We start from the raw sequence: 26,676 nt of genomic DNA on the forward strand, positions 1-26,676 counted from the left end.
AAAGCCATTATTTCATTATGTTTAGTTTACACATGTTATTAACAATAATCAATTTTATCTCATTGAACAGATGCAAAACTTTTTCTTCTCAACAAACCAACCAGTACTTGATAATGAAAGATAATTTCAAATTGGAGCGACATGATAAACAACTATCCTTCCTGAAACTAGTGAAGTTCTCCAACTTCAACTTCAGTGATTGGGAAATACAGTTGCTCAAGTTCTTCCTAATAAAGGTGCCAAATATGGAGAACATTGCTGTTTTTGCGTCAAAGAAGTACTGCCTGGAGCAGCATCCTTTTGCTGTTGCTGAGTTTTTAGAGTTCGCAAACTCTTTGAGATCAACTCCTACAATCAAAGTGGCTCTTTACGAATATGATGACAAAGAAGATGGTGTTATTGCTCCTAAGCATCGACCTTTCAAAGAGCTCTATCCTTATTGATCGGTCTATGTTGCAAGGTTATGGACTTATGGTTATGATGACTTGTGAGAGTCATGTTAACCTTTTTCGTGTTGCTGTTGAAGAATAACTACAGTTACTGCAGACTGCATCCTACATTACATGTAGGCGTTTTGAAGTTTAAACATTGTTTCCTTTTCTTTGTTAATCGACCTATTTTGCTAGGTTATGAACTTGTGGTTATGACTTGTGAGAGTCATGTAAACCTTTTTTTCATTTTGCTGTTGAAGAATAACTGCAGTTACTGCAGACTGTATCCTACGTTGCATGTAGGCATTTTCAAGTTTGAACATTGTTATCTTTTTCTTTGTTAGACAAAACAAGTTTGTTTTTTATATTAGACCATTTGTTGCTTTGTCTTATGATATGATTTATTCTTTGTTTTTGGTTTGAAAAATTTTCAAGTCTGGTTCAATTGATAAGATATGTTTTCAGCAAAGAATGTCTTATAGTTGATTGATAATTTGATATAACTAGTTTGACTAGCTGGTTATATTAAATGGTTTGACTAACTCTGTAAAATCATTTGTTTTACCAAACACCAAAAGAGCTTATTGCAATAAGTATTTTCAAAACAATTGTTTCAAAAAGCCGAGTTGAATAGCTGTTTCAAATCAATTTATTGAACGCAAAAAATAGCTGATTTTGTGGTCAAACCATCTAATTACTCCCAAAAATCTTAAGTATCTTCAATATCTCTTTAACAAATAAGTAATTTAGAATTAGAGTTAACTCTGCACATAAAATTTTCAATTAGATAGTTCTTTACAAAAAAATCAAATTATGAAGTGGTTCTTGCTCAAGTTTTTCTATAATCTAATTGATCCAGTGTTTCCAATAATGAAAGTTAGTTATACAAATTTCTCAAGGGAAAATACTAATTCTATACAAGAGCAAATCACTGAAATCTTACTGGCAGTAAATCACTCAGGGAACAGCCACAAAGCAGTGGCATTGAAACTTTACTAATAGTACAACAAATATAACAGTTGATCTCCAATTAACAATTGCAACAGCAACAGCAACAGCAACATCAACCTGATTTGTGTTGGAAATGCAACAGCTGCTTTTGAAGGGCAATACAGGAACTTTTTACAAGTGCAAATGTAGCTCGATCAGAGTGTCCTAGCAACACTCTTAAATTCATTCAAGCAAGATTGAAGAACCTTTTGTCGTTTCTGAAGAGATTGCCTTTCATTTTGAAGGATATCAATCGCCCCGGGTGCAACAAACATCTCCATGAATTTTTCATCATTTACAGCAAACAAATCCATCCCAAGTGATACCATAAGCCTTTCTTGACTGCATTGATTAGAAACCAATTAAGATTATACTAGTAGTATATTCCATCAAACATCTATCACGAGTATGCCATTTATGTAGTATAAGAAAGCCACTTCCTGTCAACAAAGAAAAAAAGAAAAGCCACTTACCATGGAGTTAAAAATCCAGAATTTAGTGCAGTTGTCACACTTTTCTCAACTAGAATCTCACGTATCCGAGCAAAATGCTGAGCAGCCGAAGAGCATATGTCAGCATATGCAGAACCTGATCTAAAACCATTATCTCCATTTCCAAAATAAAGACCGGCATTATTTCTGTTGCCCAATATTCTAGGATGCCTTTTCCTTGCTCCAACTTCCATATAATTTCCTGCCTCTTTCTTCACCAAACCATAAACTAACTCACATGGTTGATCAGGTGAAGGGGTCTCAGGCACTGTCATTTGATTATCACGAAGAGCTTCTCTGTCTTCTGGACCTTTGCCTGGTGTAGTTTCCCGCACATTTTTCTCAGGTGGTATATTCTCTTGGTTTGCCGTTGCTTCATTTTGCAAACCTCGAGCACCATCTGACATATCTAGGTAAAGTGATGCAGGAGAAACTTGTCTGTAACTGGAAGTTATAAGGCTACCTTGGACATCACTTTCATAACAAGCAAGAGAATATGGACTTGTCACTGAATCAAGGTGGTGTCGAACTAGCTGTTTACATTGTTTAGCAAGATCTTTAATGAACCTATTGAATGACTGCCTCAAAGCAGCATGGAAACCAACGTAGCCATCCATGTCTCCTGTTTTCTTCCCATCTAAAAAGACAACAAAATCCCTGCTCAATTAGATGGCTCATCATCATGTCAAATACCCTTCCAAAAACACATTAGTGTCCTAAATATAATAGACTGCATTTGGCTATCTCATTAATTCATTATGATATATATTAAGTTCTAGATATAGAAAGTTAGACATTGTATTTCCCCTCTATTAACTTATATAAAACAATTAACAGTAACTCCAAATACTGATGTAGTGTAGAGATATTAAGTTGTAGACAGTGAAGGAAAGTTATGGTATTCTAACTTTTTTTTTCATTAAAATGACTTTGAACCAAGTTAACCTACAGTAGTAATAGAATCAACAGAACCCACATGTCAAGTTGTTTAAAAAACAGAATTGTACAAGAAAAGAAGACCCATCATCAAATCCATGAAACAATTTTCCAGGAAAGCTACAAAAAGAACCCAAAAAAGATTCATAGTTTGGTCTCTTACATTCTGAGTTCTGGCATTGATTTCGCTCATTGGCAAGTTCAAACAGATTCGTTAAAACAAATGCAAGTCGATCACATGCAGTGTCAAGCAGGGGTGCTAGCCATGATCTGGCAGCAGTACGTGCAATCTCAGCAGCTGCCTCAGTTATACCTCTACTCCCGCCACGGCCAGCATGAGCAAGCAAAATATTGGCCACCTGTTGTAGGATACATGTGATATTCATACATCAGAAGACGCCAGATTGCCAGACCAGCCAAACTAAATTACTGTAATAATACAACTACCTTTTCTCTGGATACTTGAGGACAATCAATGGAATATGCAGCACAGCGAAACTCATGCATGACTCGTTCAAAAGCAGCCCCTCCGTAAAGCCGCAGGGTAGAATTTGGGGGTTTAATGTCGGCAGTAACACCAGGCCAGCCCCCAGTACCACTGTGCAAACGCTCCTCCTCAGTTGTTTTCCCCCATTGCTCTGGAGATGGATCAGCTGCTCCACCAATCAATGATACCTTTAAAAATCAAAGGGGAAAAGGTCCATTCAAGTTAAGTTTGGATGGGGAAATGATTCATGCCTTAATTTTGAATAAGATCTTCAATTATTATATGGATGAAAGGAGAACTTGAAACACTGTAAAATATTCAGTTTTCAGAAACCAACTCAAACTATTAATAGGATTTACCAAGAAAGGGATATAAAGAATATCATAATGCAAGTTTAATGAATGCTAGATACACACCACATGAGTGCTTATGGAAGCTGTGTGTAACATTGCTGATCTTCGAAGATGAGAAACATCAGAAGTTGCCTGTATCTTTGATTCCATATTAGCCAGCTCAGAGGTAACCTCACCACAGCGCTGCTCAAGCAATGCTAGTGTTGCTGGGGCAGCTTCTTTGTAACGTTTCTGAAGCTCAGACTCCAGAAACTCCCTAACAGAGCTAAAACCAATGAAGGGGCGAAACTTTTCTTCATCAAAACCTCCCTTAACACCTTCACGCAGATGACGCAGAACTTCTGTATCAACTTGAGATATTTGACGTCGAAACTCATCATTAGTAATTGTATTTCTCTCCTTGGGAAGGGCCACATAAAAAGGCCGAATATTTTCTCCTAGGTAACCACTTGCACTCAGATACCGATCAACCTCCCAACGGTCACCAAATTCCTAAAGACATGAGGCCTGTTAGTCAAACTATTACATCATTGAGAAGATATCTTAGTTAAGGATGAAATGTTGATCACTCTCCACTTCTGTCACATTTCACAATAGTGACTAACTAGCAATTGTTTTTCATTCAAACCAATACAAAAGCGAAAATACTGTTATATCAACAGGTCCAACACTATGTAGCTCATACGTTTCCAATCTTTTATGAAGGACATGCAAGCACATTAAAATCCAGAATCCATACCTTAAGCCGATTATCAAATTTCGAGACAACGATTATTGTCCGTCTAAAAGTTGGATCAATGTCACGAATAGCATCCAGCCACAACGACGAGCACCATTCAACACTACTCTGCTGAAGGAACAAGAGAATTCGATGGGGTGGACTTGCTAATGACTTCACCATTGATAAAATTTCATCAGGTGTACTGTCTGGCTCCCCTTTTTTAGCCTGTCAAACAAAATTCTAATCTGTCATCTCCATCTCACAACAACAATAACATACAGAAAATGTTTTGGCATTGGCATCATATCACTGCAAACAAAAAATCTACCTTTAAAACGAAACCCGGGGTATCAATGATAGTTAAATTTGGGCAGTAAGCATATTCAGCTCTCATAACAATTGGCTTTGAAGAAACTGCTGTATCAGTCTTCTTCAACAGCGCCTCAGTACGCGATTTAATTGTATCGGCAATAGTAGATGCCAACGAAATCGAACTACCATATACTTCAGAATCCTCATCCTGTTATAGCAATTGCAAACCACAGTTCAATTAAAAAAAAAAAAAAAAAAATGACAACCAATGTCATGAATAACTTAATTACTAATACCCAACAATCTAACCTATGTTTTTTATTTTCTCATACAACATTAAGCTATAGTTTTAATAAATGACTGCAATTAGAATTATTACGAAAATGGCAAAAAATTAATCATTTCAAATGCTACAAAAATAACCCACTCCACAAAAATTAAAAATTTCATCATGCATATCGCTTTATAATTAAAGGATCGAGACGATCTTGTTTCCAAATTTACAACTTCATGAATAAAAAAGGGTAAAATCTGAGCAAAAATCCAGGAAAAATTGCTAAATTTGATTGATTTAGTCATATAAAACCTAGAAGCAAAATCAAAGGAACAAAAATGTCGAAAATGTGAAATTAAAGAAGAAGAATACGAACTTGAAAGCGACACCGAGGCTCTAAAGCGGTAGAATCATGAACCATTTGAAGAATCAAAGGTCTACGAGTACCCATTTCAACTTCACGAACATTAAACCGAAACCCAAGAAGTGCTTCAAGGAGAGAACTCTTGCCATCAGATTGTCCACCAATTGCAACAATTTCAGGTATCGGAAGCTTTTCGCCGAAAGCAACAGCAGCAGCTTGTAATCGATTGTATGCTTCGAATCTTGATTTGAATTCACTGGAAGATGACATTGAGGAATTAGGGTTAGGGTTAGAGTTAGGGTTTTGGGTTTGGGCGATTTGGTGGTGGTGTCTTTTAGATGATGCAGTTTTTGATGGGGTTTTAGTGGGGGTATTGAGGAATGTACTTGGAGTCGCCATTGTTGAAGAGGAGAGAGAAAATGGGGGGAAAGAGTGAAGTTGAGAAGTGGGAGGAATTTGAATTTGAATATGGAAAGGAAGCCGTTGGAGCGGAGGAGGGAAGAAGAGAGAGATGGATTAATGTGGGCTTTTTGTTTGGTAGTAATCTGGGCTCACTTGTTCGATGATACACAACGTAAACTCGTTGAGATTACTAGACACAACACACGAGTTATCAAATCGAGTGTGTGGTTCGGGTTTGGATTGATTATGGATGTATTGGTCGTATCGAATTCGAGTATTCCGTGATGTGTGTTATTGGTGAGCCCGTCATTAAAATTTGAATTGGATTAGTTCTGGTCACTTTAATTCTAGTAGAAGATACAGTAATTTATAGATTGAATTCAGTTCGAGTCATTTTTTATTTTGGTAAAATTCGAGCTTTAATTTGAGTAATTTCATGTTATGACGAGTTTTCATTGATTTATTTTATGTTTGAGTCAAGTTGAAATCATGTGAGTATTACGTTGGGTTAGTTTCTAACCAGAATACTAAGAGTTGGAATCAAATTTGGATTAGATAAGCCTTCGAGTATGGTTTAAGGTTGAATCATGTGATATTCTGGTATGGGTAAATTCAATTCGGATGAACCTTGTGTTTGGGTCAAGTTTGGATCGAAGCAACCTCAATACAAATTAGCATAGTCTTAAATTCAAATATAATTTGGATTGAATGGGTTTCGGATTTAGGTCAAGTTCAAATCATGGTATTAAAGACTTAAGACTATAACTTGATTAGATTATCAACAATTTTAGCTTTTTTTTTTCCAATAATTATAACTATTATAGTCATCCTTTTTATGACATTCCCTCATATCAATATATCATTGATTTAATAACTCTTTGTATACTGTAAATACATTTCATATCACTATATAGGTAAACAACATGAGTAAAACAATTCATTTTAGTTAAATTAAACTTCATTAAGCTTAGTTCAGTTTAGTTTCATGTAGTTCGGCTTCATTTAGTTAATCATTTTTACAAATAGACTTTTTATGATAATTCTACCTTTTGGCTATAACCAGAGACTACTACTCCTATTCCACTTAGCTAAGTTATCTTGAATTAGGCCCCGTTCTCATCAGATTATTTTCAGTTCAGTTCAGCTCTAATAAGTTCAGTTCAGTTCAGTTCAGCTCCTAATTTCCTTCTCTTAGAAAATATTCAGTTCATTCAGTTTTAATAAGTTCAGTTCAGTTCAGCTCAGCTCATTTCAGTCAATGAGAACAGACCTGAAAAACAATTCAATTATTTCAAATTGAAGAATCAATCATGAATCAGTTTTGTCTCGGTTTATTTTGCCATGGTCTATGCCATTGACTTCCTGTTGATCGGTTGATGTCCCCAAATGGCAAATGTACACGTTCCATCCTCCCAAGTATAATATGGGCCTTGTGTAAATGTGTTAGCTTAGTCAACTGTTGAAATGCAACAATTAGAATGATGATAGTGAGGGGTGCATCGGATCATGCGTTGTTATGGGGGCGTGCGGATCCACCCATTATATCAAAGGACATTAACGTGCTTATCAGATGCTACATACCACATACCTACTATAGCTCTGTAGCTATAGTATCCAAGGACATTAAACTTTTTTTACCAGCATTTATTTTCTCCGTTTTTATTTACTTGTAACAAAGCTTTATAACACGCACTTTGAGGTTGAGATTATGTCAAACGGAATAATAATTTTTACACATAATACTTAACCTTACTCTAATCCTTGTGTTAAATTTTTTTCGATAGAATCGCTTGTTTACTTTCATTAATCATCTGAAAAACTACATGCCTAAAAGATGTGTTGCAAATAAAAAATAGAGGAAATATTTATTATTTTTATTTATTTTATTATTTATATTTTATACTCGGTAGTTATTTCATCATTTGACTCTAATATTGAATTACTTGTTATTAGCCCATTTGGATATTCTTACAAAACTAACATGATCAATTATATTTTTCTTTTATTATACTCTGTATGTATTAAGAACAATTTTAATTAAAATAATTGTCAAAGTAATTTATCATTATTCAAATCAAAATTCTAAATGGGACAAATAAAGATGGTTGAAGAAAGAAAAGTATATAATGCAATGATTTTTAAACTCTTTGAAGAATTTTTAAAAAAAAAAAACAAAAAATAAAATAAAATAAAACTATGGAGTATTTTAGGAATTAATTTATGTTATTCTTTTTTTTGGATAAATTATCCAAGGGTTTATGTACTATTGTTTTTAAGCTCATGGAATAATACATCTACACTTTGGATAGTTGATCCTAACAAATATAATAAAATTAGTTTTGACTGACAAACATCTACGTATAATTTACAATCTCACTTTTGACAACAATTGCATTTATTTTTGTTGGTGTATTGTAGATTATTGTATTTATTACATTTTATCATGATATTTTGCATGAGAAGTTATGTAGTAATATTATGGTTAACACTAACGAAGACAAACCAAACATTTTTTTTACGCATTATAATTAAATTAAATTTATATAATAATAATAATAATAATAATAATAATAATAATAATAATAATAATAATAATAATAATAATAATAATAATAATAATAATAATAGATACAAGTTACAACCATAACAAAAAGAAAGTGTTCAAATTATTACAAGAGTGGTGAAAATAAAAGGTGCTTACATTTAATAACTTTTACTCGTATTACAGTAGTAGGGTAGGATAAGAGTACCACTAATAGAGTAAATAGTTGGCAAAAAGTGACGAAAACTTTAACATTTTGGAAATGAAAAATTGGACTATGATATTGAATGTCGATGGATCACTTCAATAATTATAACTCAATAACAATTCAAATCTAACGGACCAACACCATGAGCATGTCTTAAAAGTAAGAATAAATTAAACAAAGGCAAATTGCTCATTTGTTTTTGTTATTTTCCTTATTATTGAGTACCATGGTTTGATATTATGATGATTGATGAGTACCAAAACTAAAGAAATTGGTATAGCTTGTTCCCAACATAAACGTTTAAATTTTGTTTTAAAAGAAACTGTTAAGACGGGTTTGGGCCGTACCAACAATCAAGAGAGAGACACCACTTTACAAATCCAAGGTGATTGCATTTCAAAATCATACTTTTATGACAGTAGCCAATAGGAGGAATAACCACTTGATTACCATTATAAAGTGTTAACTTTCTCTTCTTTAATTTCTTAATGTGGGATCCTTGTATGATTTAAAAAGTTTACACGCACTTCAACATAAACTGAGCTTGATAAGCTATTATCTAAACTTGTTATTCTTTAGTCTTCAATTCAAGTGAACTTATTATACTGTATATTTTTAAAATAAGTGGAATACAGTATTATTGAACTGAAGAACACCTTGGGCTTGTTTAGCAATTGATTTTCTTTATAGTTGCAATACTTTTTTAAAATGAAAATGTCATAATAATTACAACACACTACAAAAGGAGGGTTTTATGGTGAAAGTTGTTCACTATATGAGCAATATAAGAGCATATAAACAATAGGGCAAGATAGAAACATTATTACCTTTATTTAAAGTTCATGGCCCACTTGATTATACTCTTAGGGCCTGTTCACATTTACTGAACTGAGTTGAACTAAACTGAGCTGAACTTAACTGATTTGAGCTGAACAAAACTGAACTAAACTGATTGGAGTTGAACTGAATTGAACTGAGCTGAGCTGAAATGAATATTTTATGAGAGAAGGAAATTAGGAGCTGAACTGAACTGAACTGAAATTAAGCTGAAGTGAACAGACCCTTAACAATCTCTTAATCCCATTTTGAGTGTATTATATCATATGAGGTCCACTACTTTTCTTAAATATTGTGATATAGAGTGTGTTGCAATTATAAAGAAACGGAGAAAATATATATGTTTGGTAAACTTGGTTATTGGTTATTGGGATAGAAGTGAAAGTGTAATCTAAAAGGCCAACGACCAACACAAAAAAGCTAATATTACTAGCTTTTGGCGAAAAAGCTAGCTTTTTAACCAACAAAAAAACCAAATAATCAAATACTGTATATATTTTGCTGTTTGACCACGTATAAAAGCCAAAAGCCTAAATTTAATTGTATTTGGTTCTAACGCATTATAATGTATGGTTTTAAAGTTTAATTGTATTATGGAGGAAGTATCAACTTGAGTGAGCAAGTGATGAGGTAAATAGTGAAGAGTTATATAGTTTGTCTAGAAAGAGACAAGACAGCATAGGGGAGCACTTTATAAGTTTCACCACGACACGCCAAAATGTAACTAGAATAGCAGCAACTAATTAAAAGGTTGCTTCTTAATGCAAGGCATGCAATAGATGAGCATATATATAGCTTAAGGTTAAGGTCGGGGCTCAATGTCATAGGTCGCTGTTTCATCCAATGTGATTAGTGGGGTGACTATGCCATTATTGCATTAGTAGCTTAGATTAGTAGCGGCATTAATTAGGGTTTGCACCAAAAAAATAGTATTCCCTATATCCTAAATCAATTGCTACTCTAGGATTGAAGAGAGTTTTATGCGATAACATTTTTATGTGATCCCACTTTTTTTAAAAGGTAAGATGTTGGACCTTATTGAAGAAATAACTCTCACAAGTTAAGTCAATCCAGATCCACAGGTCAAAACTTGAGAGTAACGAGGAAAGGTAAGGGAATCCCCCTACTCTCAAGCAAATGTAGTTGATGGGACTCGAATCCGTACCTCAAAGCACGAGGTCGTCAACTCCACCATGCTTTGCTTGGTTTATGGCGATCCAATTGACGTAAGTAATAATGAATGAAAGATTTAACACATAAGTTGAAATCATCATAAATCTCATAATATATCAAGAGAAAGTTTTGGAAGTATAATACGGAGTAACTAGTATGTCTCATATGCATGTACGAAACTTACTATGAGAGGTTGGTTGTAAGGAGAGATGATTTTATTCTCCGAATTAGAAGCCTAATTATTAGTAATGATTATTGTTTAGGGTTCGTTGATCTAGCTAAGACCAAACCAATTTAGACTAGGATAAAAGACTAGATTGGTAAATTTCTGATCTTGAACCATACTTGAATTGGACTAGACTAGAAGATAAGGCAGCGAAATTTCTCTCTTTTTTTTTTTTTTTTTTTCCTTCTCTACAATAAAAGTTACGTTGGTCGAATTGGCTTGTTTCATAGTAAACCGTATTTGATTTGCTAGTACTTTGACATTAGTAATATAGTAGAGCATAATAATAAGCTTAAGTACCTCTAAATCAACCAAAATTAGTTCTTTTTACGCCGAAGATGATATGATGACAGTCTTCTCAATGTATAACACTCATAGTTAGAGTAAGACTAGTTAATAAATGATATATATAATCAAATACACATCCATTTTAAATAAAAGAAAAAGACAATCTTTAAAAACTTCGAATCAAATAAGATAAACAATGCGAAAAGCACGAAAATATCACTCCGTACTCTGTAATACATAGCCACAAATCCACTTATTGTTGAACTTTCCTAAGAAAAAAAAAAGTCCAAATTCTATATCATCACTCTTTCTCCTTGATATCTTGTCAACAGATTGCACTCCACCTCCATCAATGTAATCCATATCACCATATCTCTTTGTTCAAATACATACCAACTTCAATAAATTTGACCTTTTAGATCATCATGTTTGTCAACAGCAATTAATAACATATAAAGTAGTAAGAACTATGCACACACTTTTAACCCACACATTCTTTATTGATATCAAGTAATACAACACCCTTTATCTCTTAATTAGTCTTATGCTCTCATAGTCTCATTCTAAGTTAGTCTTACTTAATTCAAACTCGAACTCATAAACGTGATCTTAACTTTATTATTTACACTCAAAACGTTCTCTCAATTCCATATATATGTACATGATTGGAAATTAGGATTTGTAGTTTGACAAATTTCAAAGGGTTCACTTGTGAAGCTTAAGCTTATATAATTCATATAATATAATTATGTTCAAACATGCTTAACAACACCTTAAACTAGAATTGTTCATCATGTAATGGCAGGTCCACTTAATCAATTTTATTTTATGAACAAGAAACATACGATTATCAATACAATCTGATGAAGCTCCAAGCACAAATATTATGCAAGATCACCATTAATTAAGTAATCCATAACATTACACCATATTAGTCCATGAATATTACTGTACTGAAATGTATACTATACAAAGATTTCATTTATGAAATTTATTTTGCATAAAAAGCAACTTAATGACTAAACAAGTCTAAGAAAACTCATCTTAGATTATGATTATGATTATGCTAATACAAAAAAAAAAAAAAAAAAAAAAAAAAAAAAAAAAAAAAAAACACACACACACATACACATACATTTTCCAACAATACATTTGATTATTATTTGAATACCACTTGATATTACAAAATTCTACTTTAAATACAACACCATATATATTATTCTATAGTAATCTTTTTTATTAAAAAAAATAAATAAAATTTTCTTTTTTTTTTTCTTTTTTTTGAAAGCATAAATAAAATTTTCTACTTCAGAAATATTTGCATCAGAAGGATAAGTGAGCTGTTAATGCCTATGCTACTATGGAAATTTCTTTTCTTTTTTTTTTTTGAAAAATACTATGGAAATTTCTTAAAGCTAAAACAAACCTTAAACATGGGATATACTATACAAACCCTATCAATTCTGCTGCACTCTTAGATTTGAAACTCGACACCTCTAGTTAAACTGAAACAACTCCCTTACCAGTTGATCTAACATATACATGCTCGTTTAGACAAATCGAACCACCATCTGACAAGTTTTATAATTTCTGAAATAAAAAACCTTCCAGTAACCTTGGTTTTCTCTAGAAGAATGGAATAGAATGTGTTAAAGGGTTTGATTCTGCCATAAAGCAAAAGGAGGAAAACCATAGAAGAAGGAAAAAGAACAAAAAAGGAAAGCTCATATGATATGAGTAGAAGGGGCCATAATTTTTTAAAAAAATTTGTGCATTATTATTACTATTCGTAAAACAAATATAGAAAGTGGACAGCACAGGTACTACTCGTAGTTTTGATTGTTCTTAAAAGGAGTGCGTGGAAAAAGAATGCCAAAAAGGCATTACATGAGACAATGGTCCATGCTGCTCAACATCACTACTATACCCTATACCCTTTTTTTTTTTTTTTACCCTTTCATCCACGCTCCGCCTCAATTTAATCTTATACTAGTACATTCTTAGTTATTTTCCAGTACACTTGAAAACTACTTGTATATGAAAAAGGCTATTATGTATCTCATCTGATCATTTGGATGAGAACATATAAATACATTTGATTAACTTATATTCTTGTATAATTTTAAGTACACCCGACTCTAGGTATATCCAAATACAAAATAGAGATTCTTTAAAGTTTACTCCTTGAGTTCTAGAATAATTTACACAACCAAACTTGACATACATGTCAATGCAAAAGTTTAACCTTAAATATATAGGAGTGTAAAATTAAATTTTAATAAAATAATATGAAAAAATTGATATTATAAGACTTTAAATTATCATCTATTTAACCACATATCTCAAGATAAAATATGATACCTCACGAAAAATCTATGATCAAAGTAAATATATGAACAGTTAAAAAAAAGTTTAACGTGTCAATTATTTTGGGACAAATGAAGTACCATACTTCATAATATAATTTTTCTCGTTTAGTGGTTAAAGCTTTTTTCCTGATTTTAAGAGATCATGATATCGACTTTCATTATCCGTACTTGTGGCTCTTTAAACACAGCGTAAAAAACTTAGTGACAAACATGTGTGACAACTAAATTCAGAAAAGAAAAGTCATTTTTTTTATCTTACACACCAAACATGGGTAAATTTCTATTTTCTTTTAAGAGGGGCAGCCAAGTAGGGTAAATAATAGCAGAGCATGCAGTATAGAAATTGATTATACTTTCATTCCTTCACTCAATTTCCATGACAACAATAATACCTGCAGACCTCATCACTCTCACTTAACGTAAAGCTAACGCCATTCTCTCTCTTTACTTTTCCCTCTTAAAGCTCATTCTTTCATTCTACAATCACTTTCATATTTCCTTCTTTTTCCACCTCAAAATACACCCCCAAATTCCCTACTTTTTTTTCAAAAATTTGCCAAAAACTCATCAACCCACTTCAATTTCTTCATTAAATACCTCAATTCTGCAATTATTTCACAACCCCAGAAGTTAAATCACAAGAATTTCACCCCCCAAAAGTCATGAGAGACAGAGGAAAAAGAGAGGTTGAAGCATATAATAATATTAATAATGGAGGAGATTATAATTTTGTTGGTGATAATTATTTCCCTGAATTTCCCTGCAAAAAACACCCAAATTCAGCTTCTTCTTCAGGTGGGATTTGTGCTTACTGTCTTACTGATAGACTTGCTCAGTTAGTCTGCCCTCAGTGTGGTGAACAGAGGCTTTCTTCCTATTGTTCTTGCTCTTTTAACACTAATAATAAGTTCTACACTAACTATGATACCTCCTCCTCCTCCAACACCACCGCGGCCGATGTCGGAAGAATCTCATTCTTACTAGAGAATGACAAGACTGGTGATGAGATCTCAAGTTCGAGGTCGAGGATTGAACGAAGATCAGCTCATAACAATGATGATTTCTCCCATTTTAGAAGAAGCAATAGCATTTCTACTACTGCTGTCAATAATAATCATAGTAACAATCATGGGTCAAGATCAGAAACTGGTAAGTTTTGGAAGATTGGAAGATTGTTCAGAAAAAAGAGAGATAAAAACAGTCAGAATATCAGCAACAACAATAATCAGAGTAGTCATAATAATGAAGAAAATTATGAGTGTAATGGGGTTTCAAGATCAAGATCACTTTGCAGTTTCAGGGGATTCTATGATACTGATCAAGAAAATGGAGGTTTTGCAGTTTCATCATCTGCTGCAAGAGCTTCAAGTGTAAGTACAGGAAATTTTGTTCTAGATTCAGCTAAAAGAAGCTGCTTTAGTGAATCTGAAGCAAGAATTAGCAACTTTGATTATTGTGATGCTTCTAATTTTGTTGGTACAAACAAGAGTAATATTTTCTCATTGAAAGAGAGTGAATTTGTTAATAGTGAAGATCATGCTTTCATTGATTTAAAACTGCATGATATGTCATCAGAAAGCTCGAAAATGCCACCTGATCTTGCTGCTCTGAGGAGGAGTGGGCTTGGGTTATCAACTAAGGAGTTCGGGTTTCGAGGCGGCGGCGGTGGTGATGGATTGGGGCATGAGATGTTCAGAAATGGTGGAGGGTCATGTAGAGTTAGTAGTGTTAGTGAAAGAGAATTGAGGAAATGCAGAAAGAGTTACAAAGTTTGGAAATGGTTTTTCAGGCATCAGACTGATAATTCTGGCAAATTTGATGATCATGGTCCTTTCAATTCATAGGAAATAATCAATGTGTTCTTGATACATCCTTTAATTATGTTCCTAGTTTTTTTTTTTAATATCTTTCTTTAGTATTGTTCCTATTTTAAGTTGATTTGGAAGAAATTGAGATCTTGTTACTTTATATTAGGTGAAGAAAATGCTAATTTTACACCAACAATCAAAGGGGATATGTGTTATTAAATCCTCCTTTTTCTTTCTAGCTTGTGAATAGGACTCTTTGCTTTCCGCATTCTGTATCTTATTGGTTCTATAGAAGACAAGAGAGTCGCAAAGGATAATGATATAGACAATATCTGATAGATGCGAGGTTTCGATTACATATTCCTACATTCGTATAATTGTAAGTGATTATTGTGTTGCACAACTGAAAATAACACTTAACTTGGTCAAACTTTTGCTACTAGCATGCTAGAAATTATTTGCAAAAAAGTAGTGGGCTTACTAGTTAGGATGTGTCAATATTTTGTTTGGTTTGGTTGTTCTCTTTTTGCTCATGTATCATGTCAAACTTGAGAAATCATTGCATTTTGCATCATACATTTGTGGTTGCTGGATTCTATTAAAGTGTTGATATAATTATATCTATTGACTTTAAGACGAATATTTAAAGGACATTTAAAAAATTTAAGCAAACTCATGCGTAAATTTAATACACATTACCCATACACCTTATATCAAAGTATAAACGACATAATTTACTCAAAACCAGGTATTGATTGGATCATTTTCATATTCTCTCCATCACTCGATATATTATCATTGTTGTAAAACCGATAACAAAGCATCACAAATTCAGGTTTATTGATAGTATTTCCAAACATTAAACAATAAGACTCAGTAAACATGACTATTAAATCATATGACAGCAGGTAAATTGACTAAACGCGAAAACATGTACTGTATGATGTTTCGTCACAGTCCACAGAAAGAGTCAAATGTCAAAGCAATGTTCTTTAGGTAAAAGAATAAAATTTCGGTGAGAACAAAGATATGGTAACCATACACATTGATAGTGATTGCAGGACAACATTATAGTATAATTAGCACTTAATTTATGAAAATAAACATAATTAAGAAAAGCTAAGTTTATGTCTGAACATCTGCTAAGTTAAAAAAGGCATGTCAGGAAACCTTTTTTGTGCAAAAAAAGTGTTGCGGCTTAAGGTCTAAGGAAACGGTTTTGTCTTTCTGAAATAATGTGTAAAAGATTGGTCTTATGCAGTCTGTTGTACTAATGACAACTTAATTGAAGTAGAAAAACCCAAGACATAAAGATAGATGAAATCAGGAAAAGAATAATGTTGGAGTGTTTTTTACATACTTTTTTTCTATGTATGTGAAGCACAAAAAAATGTGCTCATATACAGGGTAAAGTGCCAAAATAAATGATTGGGGGTGTGAAATCACTTATTTTTATCATTGTAGTTGGGGCATGTTGTTACAATCATGAACGAGAGAAAGTAATTAAAAATATGTGCTATTTTCCCATTTTTACTTCTCAAAATTTATTTTTAACAAAAATTGTCTATGCTAAACTAACCTAAACTTTTCTGAATTTATTTAGTTTATTAGTTGAATTTAATTAGCCCTTAATAATCATTATATGAAGTATGAACTTCTTGATTTCTAAATTAGAGGAAATATAGTGAACAAAACAAAACCTAGGAGAAATTACAAGGTTATTATATGCTGTAGTGTTCTTCAAATTGTTAAAAAATAAGAAAGTTGGCTGCATTCGAGCATAATATAAACTATCATCCAAGATTAACTATAAGAATTCTTTCAAAAAAATGATCAGGAGAAAAAAAAATAAACTAAGATTGTATAATTATCATAGATTAGTTGAAATGGTCAAGGGTAAGAGAGAATGTTTCGAACCAAAAAAAAATGACAGCCTTGAGTATGCCATTATTATCCTATAATCATTTTGTGTTTCTTCATAGCAAGTACCGTTTGCATTATTGATATACTGTAGTAGATTTTAAAATGCAAGTAGCTATGCCAACTCACAAATAGAGAAGTTGTCAACATGTATTACACTAATTCATTTGTCAACAGGTTTGGGATTAGAGGAAGAGAGTAATTCTTTATGAAATACTAGTTCAAACCCCGTGCCCTGCACGGTTTTTACAATAGTATTTTGTTATTCGTTTATTAGAAAGGTTACGTACAAAACATAATCATTGGAAGTAAAAAACTTAAGAAAAAAAGAAAAAAACATATTCATGTATGTGATATACCATAAGATGTATCTCAATAAATATACGCATGTTGCAAAAAAAAAAAAAAACTCATTAATAAGAAGTTTAGTTTTTCTTTTTTGAATTTATCTCTTGTAACAAACTTTTTTAGAAGATAACAAAAACAAAAGAAAAAAAAAAAAACAAAGACAAAAAGTTTGGGTGGGAAAATTTTTACTCAGAGGGTGACACGTGTATTAAGGGATAATGTTGGAGATTACTTTAGTATATAGGTACTAGATTAACCCCATGTGATGCACGGTTTTAAAATAAAAATTAAATTATAGACTTTTAACACGTAGTGAAAGAAAATAACTTCCTCATTTTTCTTAACTAATTTCTAATTAAATATGAATATACAATTCCCGAAAGTGCATAATTTTCATATTTAATTAAGAAATTTCAATTCAATTATATTATTAACTATTGTTAACAACTCGTAAATATAACTAAATAGTATAATATGTGTAGAAAACCCAAAGTTTAAAATTTAAAAATTCAAATGGAATATATTTTCAAAGCTATGTTAAATAGAGTAGCTTAAAAAAAAAAAAAATAATAATAATAAAAAAAATGATACCATCCTTGCATTTTGGAGGGAAAAAATTAAATAAAAAAAGTAACACGTAGGTAATGATGACATCAGCGGTTGTTATTTTAGTATATATATAGATTGAATTTTATTACTTGTTCCGTCTCTTTTATTTTTACGACTATGATTTTCTTTGTTACTTAAAAAGACTCTAAATAGAAAGAATAAAAAGAAACGGAAGGAGTATTACACATTCAGTTGAAATGGTCAAGCCTGAGAAAAGACATGTTACCAGCCAAATTGCTAGCCTGTTACTATTAAATTATATTTGATGCCTTAGCACATCTACAGATTATGTATTATATATATGTACAACATGATGCCAAATTATTTGTTCTCTATCCCAGAGACTTGAGTATTATTATCTCTACTCTTGTCCAAGCTTATTGCAACCGTGGTTCATTACTTGATCTTGAATTTCATTTGAAATGGCAGGAGCTACAGCGGTCCTGGTGGTACTACTAGCGGCAATTGCTACTGGGGCCTTTGCCAATGATCCTGACATGCTTCAAGATGTTTGTGTTGCAGATCATACACCAGGTACTTCTACTCATCAAAACAACTAATTCAGACTTCATGTATGAACTAAATGCAAGAGGTGTGGGGGGAGCTCAGGAGCAAGCATCCCCCTTGATCTCCAAGGTCAACGGATCGAATATCCATTCCCCCTTCCCTCAAGGCAAGAGAGAAGACCCAATGGGTGTCACACCATGTACCATCTTAGAAGAAAATAAATTATAATCTTGACGCAAAACTCGTAGACTAACATTAATTAATGCGAATTGAGACATTGGTAAACAAATGTATAACAAAGCTTCTCTAAAGATAATTCACCCTCAGCCTTCAGTCCCTCACTAATACTAAAGTTTTTAAGGAAACAAGTAAAACTACACACCAATTTGCACATTTTTAAATGTACTACTACATTCTTAGAATGTTTTTTCTCATTAGTCCGCATATATTGTTCCTTCTATAAGCCCTAATTACTTGTTTTCGGATTTCACTTTATTGTTTTTATTTATTTTTTTCGACAACAAATTCGAAATCTAATCTGTCAACTGATCAATGTCTCAGGGATACTTGTGAATGGGTTCGCCTGCAAAAATATTAGCACAATATCCCCACTAGACTTCTTCTTCACAGGGATTTCACAACCAGGCCAGATCACAAACACTATCCTCGGTTCAAAAGTCACCTCAGCGAACGTCCAAGACATTCCAGGTCTCAACACATTGGGAATCTCCATGGCTAGGGCCGACTTTGCTCCCTATGGTCTAAACCCACCTCACATTCACCCCCGTGCCACTGAGATGCTCTTTGTTCTCAAGGGTGAGCTATATGTTGGCTTCATAACCACCAGCAATAAGCTCATTTCCAAGGTTGTTAAGGCTGGTGAAGTATTTGTTTTCCCAAGAGGTTTGGCTCACTTTCAGAAGAACATGTCCAAACACCCAGCTGCTGTTTTAGCTGCCTTCAACAGCCAACTGCCTGGCACTCAACAGTTTGCAGCTGCTCTCTTTACTTCCGACCCGCCTGTGCCTAATGATGTGTTAACTAAGGCTTTTAACATTGACCAACACAATGTTGAGAAGATCAGGGCTGGCCTTACTCCTAAAATGTAGGCTTTTTCCATGGTAATATAACATAAATCGTAATTCCGATGTTAGTTTGTAACATTGAGTTATTAGCAATAAGGATTGTTCATAATCGATTGGATTAATATCTTTTTCATTATTGATTTTTTTTTTTCCATGTTGAAATTATTATTCTGTACTGGTGTGTATTAATATTAATGTAAGTTGATCAAAATTGTATCATTAATACCGACTAATAATTTGCCATAAGTTTGATTTGAAATTTATTGGAATTCAAAGCATGTTGTGTCTTGTGCATCCTCCTACTAAAACTTAAATGGTCACAAAGATTTTCCCAATTTCTGGGACTGCCTTTTCCAAAATAAAAAAAAAATAGAAAAATAGAAAAGAAAAATAAATAAATAAATAAAAGACAACAATGTGTTTAGCAACTATTATGGTTTGGTCACAAAACGAATTTGGACACCAATCTACTAACTTTGCGACCACTGTTAATGGCTATTTCCTACATTTTGTAGTGTGTGATCCTCCAGCAGCTCCTTAAAATATTCTTCTTGTTCAAGAAAGTATACTGTCTGAGTATCAAGGGTTTAACTATGAAGAAGTCATAAATGTGACAAGAATGCATAGTGACATCAGAGTTGTGATCCAAACTAACTGAAAATTTACTACGATTATTAGTTGGCTTAGTTTTATTCTTGGTTCCAAGTAGTAGAACTATTATTGGAATCTCCATACAAGTAACCTTTGATTACACTATGCCACTTAAAGTTGTTCAAAAGCCGACTTTGGCTTGTTAACAGTTACAAGCAAATGAATAAGCAAATATTTATCTGATCTAACCCCAGCCCCTCTCTCCTCCTCAACAATACACCCAAAAAGGGACTATTTAAAAGGAATTGTTTCGATGAGGCCAAAACATGCCATCACTCGCCCCCCCTTGCCATAATTATCGGTCCACCTCGACAATCAAGTATGGCTTCGCCCCTAGTTCAAACATCAAACCTTTCTTTCATTATTGTATGTAAATATATTGTGTTGTCCCATGTGTATTATGTAACATTTATTTTTGACATATTCAAAGACAAGGAGAAAGAAGAACCACTACTTGTATAAGTTGTTGACTTGATGCATGATGATGAATATGAAGGCATTGGCAAATTACAAAAAGAAGTTAAGTACACTAGAGTTAACAAATAGACAAGATGGATTTGAATAAAAAGTAAACCCAGCTGAACAATGTACAAAGTATTCGAAACAGTTGTGTAACAATTTAAAGTACCTTTGTATATGGTCATATATCAGTCAGCTCACTACAGATATCGTATAAGTTCAACTGCATATTTTCCCTTCTTTGTCGTAACTATCTCGCCGATCTGCAAAGTGATCAAAAAAAATAATAATTGGCATAATGATAAGTGGAAAAAAAACTGGAATTCCAGCACAAAAACAAACCTTCAATCTCCCACTGCCACTGACTGAGACGATGTCACCAGTCTTAAGTGTAGCTCCGTTTTTCATCACAGTACTCCAGTTAATGCGGACATCTCCTTTGCTATAAAAATGATCAGTATAGTGCATTAAATTCTATTTCTGGCTCATATGTCATACATTTAGCATATTAAATATTCCCTCCTTTCCCAAATAACAGACCTATGCCCCTATGGGCTGTCTCAACGTAGTAATCTATCACTTTCTAGATTTAGCATATTGGAATCTGAACCTTGCTAATACACCTTATTATCTTTAATGATACATTAGTTAAGACATTCAAAGAAGATCTACAATGGCATGATGGAAATGTAAGACTTTAAGTAGTGAAAAAAAATTAGGGATTTTTGGCTCAATCCCCTGAAAAAAAAACTCAGTCAAATGTGGGCATATAACAATGGGAGTAAGTTGTTACACTAAAAGCTATGATAAAGTAGTGTATGTTGGAAGACTAATCCCTAAACACAAATGAAGATATATGCGACTAAAAGTTGAAAGCAAATCCACTTTTGCAGTTGGCAACACACGTCTAACATTGATCATAACTACATAAACAACCAAAGGTAAATCTCACGAAGCTGCAGCAAATAGAATATATTTATATTCAACTTTTGCAACTGTTTCTACGAATAATTTTCTCATGTTCTGTGTCATATGCCATATTGCAAAGGCCATAAAATCTAAATGTAATGGATCATACCAATAAGGGCAATAACAATCTATGACTATAAGAATAAGAAGAAAATGGACTAATTGCATCTATGAAATGTAATAATGGCTAATAGCCTACAATTTGTAGATTGAATGGTGAGACACCTTCTCATACCATACCACACATCTACAAATAAAAAACAAGGTAAATGCAGTCTGGGATTCCCAACAAACTAAAGAAGGAGCTGGCAGATAAAAGGATATCCATATTTAAACACTAGTCTACCACCTGCCATTAAGAAAAACAAAATCTAATGAATGAGGAATGAAAGGTAAAGCTCAAATCTACCTTATCAAATCAGCAAACTTTGAACGTGAAATTTTGAATCCAGCACTAGCTAAAGCATCAACTCTCAATGACGACTCTACTGTCTTTAGTGTCTTGATCCTGCATTGAACAAACAATGATGCTTATGGTGTAGACTCCCTAAAATTCATGAAAGTATACTAACCAAGTAACCAACAACAACCCCTACCTTGGTGGTTCATATTCGAGTTCTTCTAATGGTATCAATGTACAAGAGACAGGAACCTTACCAACCTGCCACAGAAAAGCTGCTCACAAAAAGATTTTGGTAATATTTTATTTAGTGATACTTAAACATGCTCACCATTCATCTTAAAGCTTCAATACTACAATAGTATAAAGCTACAAATGAAACAACTGAAACACTCTATTGAGCTCAAGTGCAAAAAAGGGATCCAACAGAGAGTTATCTACCTTGTCTAATGATGACATCATATAGTCAACAAGCTCAGGAACAATAAGAACTTGAGCCCCCTTTTCTCCCTGTAAATCCAAAAATATATAATCAAGATATATTTAGTCATAACCATATAACTAGGCTAAACAATACACATAATAACTTTTTGCGATTTCTTTTTCATTTTTCTTAAGAATCCCCCTCTCAAACCCAGGGCATCCTTTCGAGAAACCAGCTTACTTGTTCAATGTTCATCCTCAAGTATGAGCAACTGGCATTTTCAAAAGGGCATAATTGATAGTGGCCATAGTGCAATATACTTTTAGTTGTATCTTGAGGAGATGTTTAAGGGAGTTTGTTGGAGTAATATTATGAATCACTATCAGGAGGAGAGGGCATCGCCAAATTAATTTGGATTAATCAGTGCTGCTTCATTTAGTTCTATAACATACTCTCTACACTCCTACTCAAGATTAATCAGAGGTAGAGAGAGAGAGAGAGAGAGAGAGAGGCATTGAACCATGAAAACATGATAAGCTTGAATTGTTCAAAATTTACCATACCTACATCTTTCTATAAGCAATTATCAAAAGAAAGTTAAAAATAAAAGTCAAATGGACTACATAACATGCCTGGAGGAGAATATCTCCAAGCTTTTCTCTGGCAATCCCTGTGCCTAGAATTGAGCCAAGGAAGTCCCCATGGGTAGGTGGTTGATATCCAAAGTTCCCTGTAATGCTAGAGACAGTAATCAATCTAATCATTAAGCAATATACATACTCAATAACTATGCTTAAACACACAGCTACCAAAAGAAGTTAGAACATGAGAGAAATGGCCTACCTCAATGCTGCGACGGTATCAGAAACAGATCTAAGAACTTCTGGGTGTCCCACTGAAAGTCGACACCTCTCTGCCTACATAATTTTGAGAAACTCAAACTAAGTCAGAAGAAGATTTACAGAAGTCCAAGAACTAGACAACTACCTTCAGAATAAATTTTTGACCTCCAAATATCCACCATTAGGAATAGCATTCACATCAGCTAACTTGTTTAAGGCCACCATAGCCTCATTTAATACAGGTGGGGTAAGAAAATCTGTATGCAGGACTTCTCTTCTCCATGATGCCCGATTTGCCTTGAAACCAAAGAATATCCTATTAGACTAGAACAATAGCTACAACCATGACGCCAGTTTATAAGATGAGAGAAGGAAATGCAAGTACCATATCAATAATATGCTTTATCTGTTCAACAAGGTTTCTGTCACTAACTCCTTTAAGTAATACATCCACTTCATTCTTTGTAGCTTGAGTTACTTGGCATACCTCTGCATATTTGGCCCATAGACTGTTAAACTGAAATATATGCAGACTTAAGTCCAAAATAAGTTTTCAGTTCTAGTGGATTTTCTAGAGGTTATAACCACCATGAAATTGCAAAAGCCATATACATTAAACATATGGTCAAGAGCAGAGTTTTCAAAAAACATAAACATGCACACGGAAACGAACTTCGTGTATTCAATTAGTTGCTCACTTGTTGGCAAGACAAATTTGAGACTCAAATAACCATGCCGCATAAACAAAAGAATAGTATAAGTTTACTCATCCTACCAAATAGTTATCCCTTCCTCAACACTCTACTTTTCCCTCATCTTCCTTCCTAGCCCTTTTCTCCCTAATTTCCTTTGTCCCACCCCCCATCCAATTTTGAGGTCCAAAGTTTCCAAACTCAGAAACGCCATCATTTGATGAGGATCTAACCAGCTCTGAGAAGAAACAAACATGTGTGGCCTTACCATTGCAGCGTTGCCTATCTGGAGGTAGTTTGAAAGACTAATACAAAGTACAACCTAATTTTACCCATTATACTAAATATATTATAATTTGTATCTCAAACAACCTCTGATTAATTATAAATTCAAACAGCCAAAGTTTTTCTGCAGCTATCTTACACTGTACAATCTTTCTCACAATATCCTCTACTCAGTGCTATCTCTTCACATTCTCATACTACGATAACTCTAAGGCTCCAGCCTCCAGGATACTAAACCAAGAATTAGGCTTCGAGCTTTCCACAACCAACAATAACAACCCCAACAAAGTAAAGGTACCCATGATCTCCAAAGTCCATCATTCAAGAGCTGAAAATTTTCTCCTAATTCCTTATCAATGTCACTATCTTAAAAACACTTCCAATCTTTCTATATCCTTTCACCATAAACATCAAGTAATCATATTCATTATTCATATGCTCATACATTGAAAACAAATTCAGTATTCAAGCTAGTAGCTACACATAGTCTACATTAAATTAGCATGCATTACTGCTAGAAATTTTAGTAACCCACATTGGCATTTCATCAAACACCTTAAGTACAATATCAAAAACCCCCCAAAAAAATACTCAGAAATAGGGTGAAAACAACAAATTCCCATTTTTTTTCACAAATGGGACAGTAACATCCAATCCTATTAAAAAAACATAAGCTAAACATAAATCCCACAAAAAAAAAACCAATCTTTTTTTTCTTTTTTTGAACCTGCAACTTTTGGGTGCGAAGATTTCATACTAATCAAGATAATTTGAAGAACCCATATTGCTAAATCACAAAAAAAAAAAAAAAAAAAAAAAAAAAAAGGAAATGAAATTGATTACCTGGAGAAACTGGTGATGAGGAGAGAGAAAATGAACGGAAAGTTGGGGAGTGAAGAAAGAGATTGTTGCGATAAGGAAGATGAACTGCGTTTGATAATAATCCTCCTTTTGGAGTGATGAGAATAGTGGAATCCATGGATTGAACTCGAGATAGTACGCTCATTGCCTTGTTTAATTTAGATGGATAGATTTGAGTCAATCAGATACAGTTTGTTAGAGTTTTGCAAATTCTGAGCTTTCTCCTTCCCTTTCAATGAGAATATGAGATAACGAACCATAGTGCTTCGTATTTTTTTATCAAAAAATAATTAACAAAGTCAAACTTGACACGTACTCGTCAAATTGTTAACGCAATACTTTGACCATATCACCTTAATCTAATTTGAATTCTTGTCTGAGAAAAAAATATCAAGTGTAATTTCAATAGATACGTAATTGTATAAGATAGCTCCGTTTTGCTATCTCCTGCTCCCAACCTCACCCAAAAATGACGCGCTTTATTTATCAACATGACATCATTGAACTCGACAACAAACTAAAGCCTTGTTTAATTCACCTTATTTTTATTTATTGCAGAAAAAATAAGTTTATATCAGATTAGATCATTATTTTATTTGCAATTTTTTTATCGTTAAATATCTTTAATTTCGTAACGAAATTTTTTTAATAAAAATCATATATTAATAAATATACATTATTACGAATCTAATAAGACTACACTTGATTTATTTTTTCCGTATAGATTACCGTATATTTAAGGTCAAAATTTAATCAAATTTGACATTTAGATTAGACCACATCAGATAAGCAAAAATAAGGTGAACCAATCAAACCCTAAGTCGGCAAAACATTGACAAAGGAGGCTCACTCAACCGGGAATTCGTACAACCATTGGCAGAGGGAGGAGGGGTCCTATAGGGCACATGCCCTACCAACCTTTTAAAAAAATTATGTTTAATATGGAGTATCTTTTTAATAAAACAAATAAATAAAAAAAATACATGAATTCGTTAGCTAATGCATGCAAATAATATTCTAATATTTTCAATTTTACGCCCTGTTTGGCAAAACTAGCAATAGCGAGTAGCTTTTAGCGGTCGAGTAGCGGGTAGGTGTTAGGATAGCGACTAGTTTTCAATTTATAGTGGGTAGAGGTTAGTTGTCAAAGTAACGGTTGATAGTATGAGTGTTTGGAAAAGTAGAGGTTGCAATACTAAAATATATTAATAATCATAAAAAATAAAAAATAAAAAATACAAAAAAGTAAACAAAAATTAACAAACGCTACCTGCTACTATTTTTAACGTTTGAGAAAAGCTACCTAAACGCAAACACTGGTCAAAACGCTAATCGCTACCTCAAACGCAACTACCAAACAAGGCATTGTGTATCATATACTCGTAATTCATTTCAATACATATGCTAATAAT

General features: G+C 33.2%; 4 protein-coding genes across 5 annotated transcripts; 2 read left to right on the top strand and 2 right to left on the bottom strand.

Moving 5' to 3' along the window:
- Positions 1-1,276: 1,276 nt before the first annotated feature.
- On the bottom strand, positions 1,277-5,767 carry LOC145576753 (dynamin-related protein 5A-like). The gene is made up of 8 exons (XM_081634467.1): positions 5,372-5,767; positions 4,738-4,929; positions 4,428-4,634; positions 3,752-4,180; positions 3,296-3,523; positions 3,012-3,207; positions 1,895-2,549; positions 1,277-1,763 (listed from the first exon to the last, which is right to left on the bottom strand). The coding sequence occupies exons 1-8, from the start codon at positions 5,756-5,758 to the stop codon at positions 1,577-1,579; spliced, it is 2,481 nt and encodes an 826-aa protein (XP_081490593.1). The 5' UTR covers positions 5,759-5,767; the 3' UTR covers positions 1,277-1,576.
- Positions 5,768-14,066: 8,299 nt separating this feature from the next.
- LOC145575603 (uncharacterized) lies at positions 14,067-15,248 on the top strand. Its single transcript, XM_081633444.1, has one exon. It carries the CDS (start codon positions 14,067-14,069, stop codon positions 15,246-15,248), a length of 1,182 nt encoding a protein of 393 aa, XP_081489570.1.
- Positions 15,249-18,218: 2,970 nt separating this feature from the next.
- Positions 18,219-25,514, bottom strand: LOC145576754 (uncharacterized). 2 transcript variants are annotated; one of them, XM_081634469.1, is made up of 11 exons: positions 25,247-25,514; positions 23,812-23,915; positions 23,592-23,723; positions 23,428-23,501; positions 23,217-23,322; positions 22,602-22,670; positions 22,357-22,421; positions 22,170-22,268; positions 21,134-21,233; positions 20,961-21,054; positions 18,219-18,629 (listed from the first exon to the last, which is right to left on the bottom strand). In XM_081634469.1, the coding sequence occupies exons 1-10, from the start codon at positions 25,407-25,409 to the stop codon at positions 20,992-20,994; spliced, it is 975 nt and encodes a 324-aa protein (XP_081490595.1). In that variant the 5' UTR covers positions 25,410-25,514; the 3' UTR covers positions 18,219-18,629; positions 20,961-20,991. The 2 variants fall into 2 exon arrangements, with proteins under 2 accessions (XP_081490595.1, XP_081490594.1); XM_081634468.1 differs by lacking the exon at positions 18,219-18,629 and having other exon boundaries at positions 20,804-21,054.
- Positions 18,511-19,851, top strand: LOC145576755 (germin-like protein 5-1). The gene is made up of 2 exons (XM_081634470.1): positions 18,511-18,623; positions 19,158-19,851. The coding sequence occupies exons 1-2, from the start codon at positions 18,512-18,514 to the stop codon at positions 19,703-19,705; spliced, it is 660 nt and encodes a 219-aa protein (XP_081490596.1). The 5' UTR covers position 18,511; the 3' UTR covers positions 19,706-19,851.
- Positions 25,515-26,676: the final 1,162 nt, after the last annotated feature.

The sequence above is a fragment of the Chenopodium album genome, chromosome 13 (genome assembly GCF_948465745.1).
Source record: "Chenopodium album chromosome 13, dcCheAlbu1.1, whole genome shotgun sequence".
Classification (NCBI taxonomy): domain Eukaryota; kingdom Viridiplantae; phylum Streptophyta; class Magnoliopsida; order Caryophyllales; family Amaranthaceae; genus Chenopodium; species Chenopodium album.